The following is an 11487-nucleotide window of genomic DNA, read 5'->3' as shown; positions in this document are numbered from 1 at the left end:
AGGGCGCGCGCGGCGGGACCCCCCGCGCGGGCGGGCGGGCGGGCGGGCCGGGGACGTGTCTGCCGCCGGGCGGAAGGGGCGGGGGCGCGGCGCGCGCGGGCCGCGGCTCCCCCTCGGCCCTTCCCGGTCGCGAAATGCGGGAGCCCAGGGGGAGCTGGCCGAATACCCCGGCTGTCTTCAGAGCTGAAGGCGCCCGCCGCGGGGACACTCGTGTCCCCAGGACCTGCCCGAGGGGCACAAGCGGGGTCCGCTCCAGCCCCCAGGCGGGCCTCCGCGCCCCACGCCCCGGCCCCGCCCGGCCTCCCCCGAACCACCAACACACACACCCCGCCAGCAGTTCGGGTCACCGGCCGGGCCCCTGGGCGCGGGAGACGGGGGCGGGACTACTTTCCCGGGCGGAAGGACACCGGGGGTTTGCAAGCTCTGCAACTTCTCCAAGAAGGGAAAAGTCCCCTCCTGCTCGGGCCCCTCGGGTTCTTTTTTCTTCTTTTCGGTAAAACTTAGGCTGAGAAGTCGTGCGCGCCGCGCTCGCCCGCCGCCCGGCGGGAAGGGGCGGCCGGGGTCCCCGCGGCGGCCCAGGTGAAGGCGCCGGGCCGCCGCGGGGCTGGGCCGCTTCCGGTCCTGGGGGAGGGGCGCCCCGCCGGCCACCGGGGCGGCCGCCCCCAGCCCCCGACGGCCCCGGAGCCCGTTCCTCGACAGCCGCGCGGCTGAGTCACCGGGCCGCCCGGGCGGGGCCGCGCTCGGGCACGTGGCGGCGCCCTGGCCGGCCGGCTCCTGACCTCTGGCCCGCCGCACCCCCGACCCCGGGGTGGAAAAGTCCGGAGGGCGCGGCCGGAGCCGGGGACGGGGCGGGGGAGAGGACGAGCCTCCGGGTGCCCGCGCGTCCCGGCTGGGGCTGCGGCGGAGGTCGGGGCGCGGCCCCCCAGAGCCGCCCCGCCGCGCTCAGACGCGCGTGGGGGCCACCCCTCCTCCCGCCATTCATTTTGTGCCCTGCTGAGGAACCTCATTCACTGGTGGGCTGGGGCCGCGGCCCGAGGCGCCCGCGGTCGGCGGGGAAGGGCTCCCGGCTGCCGATCTGCACCCTGGGCGACAAGTGCTGGCCCGGCGCAATCAGCGGGGAGCCGCGCCAAGTCTGAGGGCCCGTCTAAATTCGGCTCCCTGCCCCCTCCCCCACCCCCTTGCTGGCCCGGGGCGGGGGGGAGGGGCCCAGAGAGGCCGCCCTGAGGACCCTGAGAGGTGAGACCCTCTCGCCTTCCGAGTGGAGGATTCCATTTGAGGCCTCCGAGCGTGCGCGGGACCCCGGCCCCTCCTCCGACTGAGGGCAGAGGCAGCCGGGCGCCTGCCAAGTGAGCTGAGCACGTGTGGATGTCAATCCTGCAGCCCCTCTTCCAGGCCCCCTCCCCAGCCCTGCAGGGCTCATGTTACCGCTGGTCTTTGCTAAAGGGCACTAGTCCCTCTTTAACCTTTGCAAAAGGGGACTATAATTCTGGCGAAGGGAGAGACCCCCGATCTGAAGGCCCGCCCCTGCCCCTCCCCAGAGCTGGAATTAAAAGTAGGGGCTTTTATTGGGGGACAGAGAGGAAGGAGGGGTAGTCATTGACCTTTGGGAAGGGGGCAGGTGCCCAGGGACAAAAGTTGCTGCTTTCGGCTGTAGTGGGCACTTGGCTGCCAGCCCAGTGTGGAGGGGGAGGATGGAGAGGGAGAGAGGCGGGACTGGCTGGGGTGCGGGGTGGCTAGGGGATAAATGCCCAGCCTGAGAGGGGGTGAGCTGACACTGTCCCAGCTGCCACCTAGACTCGGAGCTCACCCCGAACCCCTAGCGAAGACATCCCAGGTCTGGTGAACCCTCCAGTCCCAGAGGATGGGGCTGGTGAAGGGGTGAAGGGTGAGGGTGGTGCTGGTTTGGACAGAGTGGGGGGAGCTCTCAGCTTTTTCTTCCTCCCGGGACTGGGGGTGCTTGAGAAAGACGTGGAAGGGTTGGAGCAAGCAGGATGGGGGGTACCCAGGGCAGAGAACCAGACCGTGAAGAAAGGCAGGCAGAGGTGGATGGAGAAGGGGAGTGAGAGTTGCAGCCAGGTGGGGAACTTGGGGTCCCCACGGATTTGGAGGAGACGGAGGAGCAGGAAGAGGAGAACCGGCAGAGCAGGAGAGGGTCTGAGGGCCAGTAAGCAGAAGGGCGAGGGAGAGGGCCTCAGGGCAGCTCTGCGGGCTGTGGGGCAGGGGCCAGGGAGCCGTGCAGAGGGTGCAGTTAAAGGAGAGGTCCCTGGATCCTTAGGATGGGGGTGCAATAGGAGCTGTTCTGAGTGGGGGAGGGGGCTGCGCCAGCCTCTTTGGTCTGTGACCTTTTTGTGGGATATTTTTAGCTCCCGCACCTGCCTTCTTGGGGTGGGGAAGACTCTTAAAGGGCAAGGGATTTCGGGTTCCTTCAGGGATCAACTGTCCACACTCAGTCACATCTCCTGCCTTATAGCCATGGCCATGCAGAAGATCTTTGCCCGGGAAATCCTGGACTCCAGGGGCAACCCCACAGTAGAGGTGGACCTGCACACGGCCAAGGGTAACACAGGCCTCTGGAGTGGCCTCGCCTTGGAAGACCCCAGCCCCGTGTGTCCTTGCCCCCTCCCCCCCAGTTCTGCCCCACATGCTCTCCTTTCTCAGGGATCCCCTTCCCCAGAGTTCTTCCCCTTCCATCCTGGCTCCCTGGTCCAGAGAAGCAGGAGTCTCCCTCTGCACTGGCCCCCGGCCTGGGCTCAGCATACTTCGGCCCTTTGGGGATGCAGGGGACTCTGTGACGTTCCCTTTCAACCTACCCAGGCCGATTCCGAGCAGCTGTGCCCAGCGGAGCTTCCACGGGTATCTATGAGGCCCTGGAACTGAGAGATGGGGACAAATCCCGCTACATGGGGAAAGGTGAGGGAAGACGGTGGCCGGACAAGCCTGTGTGTGGGGGGGGCGTCAGGACCTGGGCCCTCAGCAGCCTCGTGGGGTGTAGAGGACTGGAACCCAATGCTCTTAAGGAGCCTGATCAAATCAGATTTCTGAACCACACCCCCCCCCCCGGCTTCTCTAGGGGTCCTGAAGGCCGTGGAACACATCAACAAGACCCTAGGCCCCGCTCTGCTGGAAAAGGCAAGAGGGAGCCTGCTCCCTGCCCCCATGTCCTTGTCACCTCACCCCCAGCAGCTCTCGCCTGGGAGAGGCCTTGCTTGGCCCGCCAGCCTGTCTCCCCCAAATACCTGCACTTCCTCCCGCACATGCCCTGACTCCTGAGAAATGTGACCTCTGCTCTTCCCCCCCCCCCCCCCATCCTCTCCTTCCAGAAACTAAGCGTCGTGGATCAAGAAAAAGTTGACAAATTTATGATCGAGCTGGACGGGACTGAGAACAAGTGTGAGTGCAAGGCCAGGGGGAGGGACCCTGGGTCGGAGCTCTGGTTAGGATTACTTCTGCGTCCCACAGTTTGGGGCACACAGTGGCTGGCTGGGCTTGTATTCGCTCCACAGGCATTTCCTGGTGCCTGTCCTCCGCCGGGCCGGGCCGGGCCGTGGACACAGACTTGAGGCTGACACATTCCCCTGGGGCGGGGGCTCCTGGGGGAGACGGCCATTAGCACACCCTTCATGCCCAGTGGTCTGGCGCTGCGGATGCTTCCTGGGGTGACCCAAGCCCTGCGGGAGAAGCCCTCATCCTTTCTTTGTGCCTGCCTCCTCCAGCCAAGTTTGGGGCCAACGCCATCCTGGGCGTCTCCCTGGCCGTGTGCAAGGCTGGCGCAGCAGAGAAGGGGGTCCCGCTCTACCGGCACATCGCGGACCTCGCCGGGAACCCGGACTTGGTCCTCCCGGTCCCTGTGAGTGCAGCCGCCCTTGCCCCGTGCCACAGTGACTGAGCCGCCCCGCCAGTGAGCCGCGCTCGAGCGGCCCCTGGAAAGTCTACCTTCCAGACCCAGCTCCAAAGACACGGTTTCCTGGAGTGGAACTTCTCCAGCGGCGGCCGGCCCCTCCCTCTTTCCCACAATCCAAGCCGCCCCGCTGCTTCCCTTGGCCTAACCCCGCGCTCCTTCCCATTCGGGCGCTAGGCCCAGTCCCGAGTCAGATCGGGAGCTGCTTCGTGGCGAGGGTCTGGCCTCTCTCTGTATCTCCGCGAATCCTCATCAGGCCCAAGCCCCTGTCGCGCGTCGGGAGGAACGTGACCCCTTACTGCGCCCTAACTGGGCGGACCGCGTTCGCGCGGAGCTCGGGGCGCGGCTGGCCTGCCTGTCTGCTGGGGTGTGATCTTAGGCGAGTCCGCACATCCGCTCTCTGCCCCCGTTTCCTTGTCTGTGAAGTGGGGATGGTAACAGGACCGGGCTAACGGGTGCCGGGGGCAGGGAGGGAGCTCGGGGACCCCACGGAAGGCTCCCAGGCAGCACCTGGCCTGCTGTAAGTGCCGTCCCCTAGCTGTCGCAGGTGAGGCACACGCGGGGCCTGATTTTCAGTCCGTTTGTCTGGCTTTCAGCGTAAGATCCCGCGGGACAGCGGGTGGTATCCCCGTCTTACAGAAACGAGACGAGAGACCCTGAGGAGTGACAGGACTCCCTCTAGACCCGCGGCTGCTAATTCGGGAAGCCAGGGTTCCGCCTGGACCCTCCCAGCTGGCGGGGTCTGAGCCGCCCCTCCCCCACCCCCCCCCCTCACCAGGCCTTCAACGTGATCAATGGGGGCTCCCATGCTGGAAACAAGCTGGCCATGCAGGAGTTCATGATCCTGCCCGTGGGAGCCAGCTCCTTCAAGGAAGCTATGCGCATCGGCGCCGAGGTCTACCACCACCTCAAGGGGGTCATCAAGGGCAAGTACGGGAAGGACGCCACCAACGTGGGCGACGAGGGTGGCTTTGCACCCAACATCCTGGAGAACAACGAGGGTCAGTGTGAGCGCTCTGAGGGCCGGGGCCCCCCGCGTCCCCGTGGAGGGCGGGCTGCAGAGACCGCGGGCCCTGGAGCCTCAGGTGCCCTGTCGCCCCTCCCCCAGCCCTGGAGCTGCTGAAGACCGCCATCCAGGCGGCCGGCTACCCCGACAAGGTGGTCATCGGCATGGACGTGGCAGCGTCCGAGTTCTATCGCAATGGGAAGTACGACCTCGACTTCAAGTCCCCTGACGACCCCGCGCGGCACATCACTGGGGAGAAGCTGGGGGAGCTGTACAAGAACTTCATCGAGAACTACCCTGGTGAGACCCCCAGCTGGTCCGTCGCTCCTGCCCGAGACCCTGGCGGCGGCCGCCCAACACGGTGACTGCCACCGCCGCGGCCCTCGCGGTCCTCAGCCCCGCGGAAATCCCCACCCCGACTCTTCCGGCCTGTTGCCCCGTGAGGCCCCTCTGACCTTTACCCGGGCTCCTGCCTCATCCCCTCCAGTGGTTTCCATCGAGGACCCCTTCGACCAGGATGACTGGGCCACCTGGACCTCATTCCTCTCGGGGGTGAACATCCAGATCGTGGGGGACGACCTCACGGTCACCAACCCCAAGAGGATTGCCCAGGCCGTTGAGAAGAAAGCCTGCAACTGCCTGCTGCTGAAGGTCAACCAGATTGGCTCAGTGACCGAGTCCATCCAGGCGTGAGTGCCTGCTGGCCCCGGGGCGGCCGCAGCCTCCCTCCGCCCCAGCTCTGCCCGGCCTGCCGTGTCTGACTTGCCCCGGCTCCTGCCCCGTCCCCACCCTCCTGACCCCAGGGCTTTGCCCCGGTGACCCTGCCGTGCCCCACGCCCAGCCCACGCGGTTCCTCTCTCCCTGGTTCTGCCCTTCCTTCCCACCGGCATCTCAGGAGCCCACATTCAAAATCAACTCTCCCCTTCTCTCCTGCTTCCCAAAGAACTTAGTTCTCTCCCCGCAAAGAGCCCACTCCCCCAAACCGAAGGGAAAAGCCGCACCCAGCCCTTGGCTTTCCCTCGGAGGCCCTGGCCCACCTTACTGAGTGTCCTTTCTGCCCAGCTGCAAACTGGCTCAGTCTAACGGCTGGGGGGTGATGGTGAGCCACCGCTCCGGGGAGACTGAGGACACGTTCATCGCCGACCTCGTCGTGGGGCTCTGCACGGGACAGGTACCCACGGGCCTCCTTGGGGTCCCTGGATTCCTGCCACCACAGGCCGCTCCCACCTCCAGCCTCATGCAACCATGGGAACTCCCCTTTCCTCCCCAGATCAAGACGGGTGCTCCCTGCCGCTCAGAGCGTCTGGCCAAGTACAACCAGCTCATGAGGTACGGGGGCTGCGGTGGGCCCGGATGAGGGGAGCCCGGCGCTGTTGGGTTGAAGGGCGCAACTCTGATTTTGCCTGCCTTCTAGGATCGAGGAGGCTCTCGGGGACAAGGCTGTCTTTGCGGGACGCAAGTTCCGTAACCCGAAGGCCAAGTGAGAAGCTGCAGGCCCCAAGACCTCACAGGACCCATCTAGGCCTTCAGGCCCTTCCCTGGGGGAATAAACACTGGTGGCAAGCAAGACGGTGGTGTGCTCCTTGGTGGGACGGAGGGGATGCCGGTCTCCGGGCAAGACAAGAGGTGGAGAGGTGGGGGCAGGAAGGGAGGAACGCTCGGGTGACCTGCTGGGACACGGAGGGAAGGGGAGGGACGGCTTCACACTTCGGAAGGAGGCTGAGGGGGAGCCGGGGGGTGGGGGCAGGGGTCTGAGCGCCCCACGCTCACGAAGCTTTCAGGATCCGGAACCCTTGCAGACACTTAACGTACCGACCTGTGCTCTCTGTGAGCCGGCGCCATCAGAGAGTGACCGTTTTCTCCCCATTTTATGTGTGGGGAAACCAAGGCAGAGAAAGTCTCCCTTACCGGCGGAGCCAGGAGCCAAAGCCGGGCCGTTTGTCTCTAGCGAGTGTGCTCTTTGAATGCTATCTCCTATAGGCCCCAGGAAAGTGCCAGTATTTGGCCATCCTTGGCCAGCACAACCATCGTAGGCTGTTCGACCTAAAATTCTCTTCCTCCCCGGGACCCACCTTTCTCTGTCCAAACAAACCGGGATGTTGGGTCAACAGTGTTTATTGAATGTAAAGTCATCCCAGCCCACGGGGAAGGAAATTCCAAGGAGAAAGGAGAATGATACACGTTAAATACCCACCTGCGCATTCGCACACACGCACACACGCACGCACACGGCCAGGCTCCGACAGTGACGCGGAGACCACCGGCCCCCAGCCCGAGAGAGGCCGGCGGGAGGTGCTGCGGAGGTGGGGCTCCAGGATGGGTCTAGTAGCAGCAGCCTGTCCCCCCCGCCCCCTGCCCCGCCCCCTGCCCTGCCCCGGGAGCCGCGGTGCCTAGGAGGTAGGCGGCAACTCTTCCCCGTTCTGCCGCAGGCGCTTCTTGGCCCGGATCTCGTTCATGGCCTCTTCGATGGAGCGAGTGTCCCTCTTGTTGGCCACGGGCACTGGGGGGTGGGGGTGGGAGAGGAGTGTGGGCAGGGCCTGGGAGCCCTGCATCCCCGCCCCCCGCCCCCGCCCCCCGACGGGGCCTCACCGCAGCCGTAGGTCTTGTTGGCCTGCAGCATGTGGGCCGCGTCCTTGGCTGCGCCCTTGCCGATGAGGTGGCTGTACTTGTCCTTGTAGTCGCTAGCGGGGCTCACCACCACGGGGCCCTGCTGGGCCGCCGCCTCCTCCTGCCGCTGGGCCAGCTCCTAGGGGTGCAGAGGCCAGGCACCAGCGCTCGGGGGCCTGTCCCCACCCCTCCCGGGGGTGGGCTGCCAGGCGGAGCTCACCTTCAGCTTCCGTTTCTCCTCCGCCTTCTGGGGGTCCCACTCCTCCCCGCGACGGTAGGAGTCCAGCTCTTCATCAGAGGGTGCAAACTCCTGGGGACAAAGGAACCATGGGGTCGAGGTTCCACACACGGGCTTCATGCAGGCCTCTCCCCCGGGGGTGGGGGGGGGGCGCAGGCTGAAAAGGAGAGAGGAGGGCGGGGGGCTTGGGCCTTTCACCTTTTTGAAGATCATGACGTAGCGACACTCATCATCTTCCCCGAAGGAGAAGGACGTCAGGCCGGCCACTTCCACCACATCGTGTCTGGGTAGGGAGGCCGGAGGGGAGAGTATGTAGGGCTGCCAGGGGCCCAGCACCCCCTTCTTAGGGGTCCCCTGCTGGCCCTTTCACATCTCCCCTAGCCCAGAGACACTCACAGGATGCTCCTCTCTATCTTGTTCATCGGCTGAAACTTTTTCTTGATCTGCCCACTGTCTTGGATGAAATCTGACACCTCTTTCTCCATCTTGGGAGACAGAAGAGGAAGACATGAGGTGACTGCTCCACCCCAGAACCCCTCTCCCGAGCCGGGCCAGCGGGCCTTGCCCCCCACACCTTCCCCAGCCTCCATGCCACTGGCCTCCAGGCTTCTCACGGGAGAAATTTGGGAAAACCTGAGTCCTCAACCTTCCAACTCTAACTTCTTGGAAGTCCTTCCTGAGGCTGCCTTTGCCATCTCCAGTGGGCTCACCCTTTTACGAAATTCCACTTTCTGTTGTTTCTCTTGCTCCTGCAGTTTCTTCAGGCGGGCAGCCTGCTCTGGGGGTGAGAAATGGCAGCATGAGGCCGGGGCTGGAGGCAGGGGTGGGGAGAGTCTGTCAGGCTTCTCACGAGGTCTGGCGTGCCCTGGGAGAGCAGATCAGTGCCTGTTCTCCAAGCATCGGCGCATACTCATTGTGTGCCTGGCACTGTGCTAGACAGAGCATTCCCTTCAAGAGCTCCCACTTTAGTGGGAGTGGTGAGGAGGAGAACCATGCTTGGCCCCGTGATTCACAAGCACGTATTCCGTGCCCACAATGCAGAGGCCTGGGACCGCTGGGGAGCTGAGAGCAGATTCAGCCTTGGCCTCCAAGAGCTTACTGTCACACTGTCTACACAGGAAAGGGGAAATTACTTAACTTCCTATATTCTGTAACACCCCCACTTCTCGTTCCCACAGACAGGAGAGCGCTGAAGTGACTGATCCGACACCCTGCTCCTTGGGGACTGCAGGTGCCCAAGGCGAGCTGTGAGGGTGCTCCCCCAGCTCAGGTCTTGGCGCCCCCTCCCCTCTGTCAGGCCACTTCGAATCCCCGTCCTTCCGGCCCACTTGCACTGACTGGGGTCCTCCAGCTGCACTGGACCTCTTCCCGTTTCCCTAACCACTTTGCACCACCTAGGGTTCCTCCTCCTGCAAACCTAGACCCACCGAGAGTCAGAGTTGCTCACTGCCTCCCCTGGGGCCCAAGCACTTGGGGTTCCCAGACTCACTCTAGCGTGCGCTGAGAACCGACAGAGTGTAACTCCTTATCTGTCTCCCTGCAGACTGGGAGCTGCTAGCAGGCAAGGGAGCCTGTCCACCTCCTCTCCAGTTACTCCCCGCGGACCCCGGCGGGCAGCTTGGGGGCTCTCCTCTGTCTGATCTCAGGGGCTTTACCACCAGTGTGTCTTATCTTGACCACTGATGTTCTCTAACTGGTCTGTGAATCTCCCCTCCGCATCTGAGGAGGTGGCACGAGGTTAAGGTTAAGGACGTAGGCCACACAGAAGAAAAAAAAAAAAAAGAGCGCAGGTTTACCGATCACAGGCCGGTTTAAAGCCCTGCCACTCAGTAACCCTGTGACCTCAGGCAAGTGACTGAACCCTGAACCTCAGCTTCCTGGTCCAGCCAGGGCCGCTACCGTTCCCACGTGTCGCCTCCCTCCCGGGAAGTCTCGAACACACGTCTGCCCACAGGGGCAGGGGCTCCCGTCTCGCTGAAGGGCCCCCCGCCAGCCGTCAGCTCCCTGCAGGGCGGGTCTGGACCCCGGACAATGCCTTTCGGGGGCGCATCCAGGGGGCTGTCAAACTTGGGTGTGACCCTTCCGTGCGCGGCCCAGACTGCGGGCTCCCGGACGGTGGGCGCGGCCCCCAGCCCGCCGCCCCGGCCCGCCCCGACCCCGCGCAGGGACCTGAGCCCGCCCGCCGGGGCGCCCCCGTGCCTCCAATCGGCAGTGCGGCCGGGACTGGGCGGCTGCCCACGAGGGAAGGGCGGCGGGGACGCGGAAGGGACCGGGGAAAGCAGGTAGGAGGGGCGCAGGGCGCAGAGCGGGCCCGGCCACCAATCCGAGGCGCCGAGGGTGGGGTGGGCCCGAGGAAGGCCGGACCAGACGCCGTAGGCAGAACCCGAAATGGAGGGGGCCAATGGGGGCGAAGGGCTTGCGGACGGGCGTGCCCCGGAGCCAATCGGAATGCGGATAGGGCGCGGGGGGGGGGTGCTCGCGAGCTGGACACGCCCCCTTCGGACCGGCAGGCGGGCCCGGGCGTGGGGGAGGGGGGCGAAGAACGCCAAGGGGCTGGAGGCAGCCAGCCAATCAGAGCACGACAGCGGCGGACGGGCGGGGCCGCCGGCGAATTGGAAACAAGGACTGAGGAAGGCCAGTAGGCAAAAGGCGGGAGGCTGGAGCTCGGCTCCAGGCAGCCAATCACCGGCCGCTAAGAGCAGCGGGCGGGCCGGCAGCCCTTTTACGGACTCTGGGGGTCTCCGTAGGGGCCTGTGAGGGGGTCTTTCAAGGTTGAGGAGGCGGCATCGTCCGAAGGGGGAAGAGTGCGGTCCTGAGACCCGGGCGAAGGAAGGCGGTTGTGGATTTGGGGTCCTCACCTCGGGCCTTGCGCCGAGACTCCTGGTCCCCGAGGCTGGGTGGCTTCTCCATGGAGCTCAGGATGGAGCCCAGTAGGTCCGCCATCTTGGGAGTGACTGAGAAGGGGCGGCGCGTCTTAAAGGGAAGGGCGAAATGCCTTTAAGGCCGGAAACACGTCGGAGGCGGAAAGCTCCGCGCCCGCCCCGCCCGCCGCCCCCCGCCGGCCGAGGCCCCGCCCGCCAGCCCGCCCGCCAGCGCCGCGCAGACAGAGGCCGGAGGCTGGCTGGTGCAGCGATGTTTAATGGCAACTCGTAGAAACCAAGCCCATGCACAAGTAGAAAGTGCTCGTGGAGCCGGCCGGGGGCCCCCGCCGCGCCGTGCAGCCCTCCCCGCGGCGCCTTAAATAGATTCTTCACTATACTCTGTATGTTACAGTATGTACAGGCCCCCTCCCCTCGGGGGACGGGGGGGACGGGGCGGGCTCCGCGGCGCGCGCCCCCGCACAGCCCCTCCGGCCCGGGCACCGCGGGCCGCCGGCGGGCGACAGGGGAGGCGGGCCGCAGCGGGAGGGGGCACACGCCAACATGCGGAGTCGGGTGGGGGCGCGGTCGGCCCTGCGACACGAGGGGCGCGCGGCGGAGGGGGGACCGAGGCGGATACATTCAGAGACGCGTCCAACAAATAAATAAGGCAAGTCAGGAAGGGTCGAGACGGGTGCAGGCAGAGAGGAGGCCGTGGAGAAGGGGCAGGCAGGGCTCCGGAGGTCACGGCGGAAGATGCAGGGAGGTGGGGTTCGCGGGTCGGGGGGCCGAAAGAGTGGGGGCACGACCCAGGGGGTTGAGGTGGGGCAGGGCGGAGACCTAGGGAGGGGGACAGCTGCCGACAGGGGGCTCCCCTCCC

At 65.7% G+C, this 11487-nt stretch overlaps 2 protein-coding genes across 3 annotated transcripts; one reads left to right on the top strand and one right to left on the bottom strand.

Moving 5' to 3' along the window:
- The first annotated feature begins 1214 nt into the window (after positions 1-1214).
- On the top strand, positions 1215-6471 carry ENO3 (enolase 3). Of its 2 annotated transcripts, none has more exons than XM_034989376.1 (12): positions 1215-1236; positions 2471-2557; positions 2815-2910; positions 3071-3129; positions 3321-3390; positions 3714-3847; positions 4677-4899; positions 5007-5204; positions 5392-5593; positions 5967-6075; positions 6175-6233; positions 6319-6471. In XM_034989376.1, the coding sequence occupies exons 2-12, from the start codon at positions 2473-2475 to the stop codon at positions 6386-6388; spliced, it is 1305 nt and encodes a 434-aa protein (XP_034845267.1). In that variant the 5' UTR covers positions 1215-1236; positions 2471-2472; the 3' UTR covers positions 6389-6471. The 2 variants fall into 2 exon arrangements, with proteins under 2 accessions (XP_034845267.1, XP_034845266.1); XM_034989375.1 differs by lacking the exon at positions 1215-1236 and adding an exon at positions 1356-1834.
- A 530-nt stretch (positions 6472-7001) lies between these two features.
- On the bottom strand, positions 7002-10732 carry SPAG7 (sperm associated antigen 7). The gene is made up of 7 exons (XM_034989374.1): positions 10608-10732; positions 8460-8527; positions 8146-8234; positions 7948-8032; positions 7732-7821; positions 7494-7650; positions 7002-7404 (listed from the first exon to the last, which is right to left on the bottom strand). The coding sequence occupies exons 1-7, from the start codon at positions 10690-10692 to the stop codon at positions 7295-7297; spliced, it is 684 nt and encodes a 227-aa protein (XP_034845265.1). The 5' UTR covers positions 10693-10732; the 3' UTR covers positions 7002-7294.
- Positions 10733-11487: the final 755 nt, after the last annotated feature.

The sequence above is a fragment of the Mirounga leonina genome, unplaced genomic scaffold (genome assembly GCF_011800145.1).
Source record: "Mirounga leonina isolate KUSES-001 unplaced genomic scaffold, KU_Mleo_1.0 Mir_488, whole genome shotgun sequence".
Classification (NCBI taxonomy): domain Eukaryota; kingdom Metazoa; phylum Chordata; class Mammalia; order Carnivora; family Phocidae; genus Mirounga; species Mirounga leonina.
This window is presented reverse-complemented; position numbering and strand designations above follow the sequence as displayed.

Coding starts and splice junctions, on each gene's coding strand:
- SPAG7 (XM_034989374.1), bottom strand. CDS start 10,692: ATGGCGGACCTACTGGGCTCCATCCTGAGCTCCATGGAGAAGCCACCC. Junction 8,235..8,459: donor AAGTGGAATTTCGTAAAAGG/GTGAGCCCACTG, acceptor CTGTCTCCCAAG/ATGGAGAAAGAGGTGTCAGA. Junction 7,405..7,493: donor CAACAAGACCTACGGCTGCG/GTGAGGCCCCGT, acceptor CCCACCCCCCAG/TGCCCGTGGCCAACAAGAGG.
- ENO3 (XM_034989376.1), top strand. CDS start 2,473: ATGGCCATGCAGAAGATCTTTGCCCGGGAAATCCTGGACTCCAGGGGC. Junction 3,130..3,320: donor GCCCCGCTCTGCTGGAAAAG/GCAAGAGGGAGC, acceptor CTCTCCTTCCAG/AAACTAAGCGTCGTGGATCA. Junction 6,076..6,174: donor TGGGGCTCTGCACGGGACAG/GTACCCACGGGC, acceptor TTTCCTCCCCAG/ATCAAGACGGGTGCTCCCTG.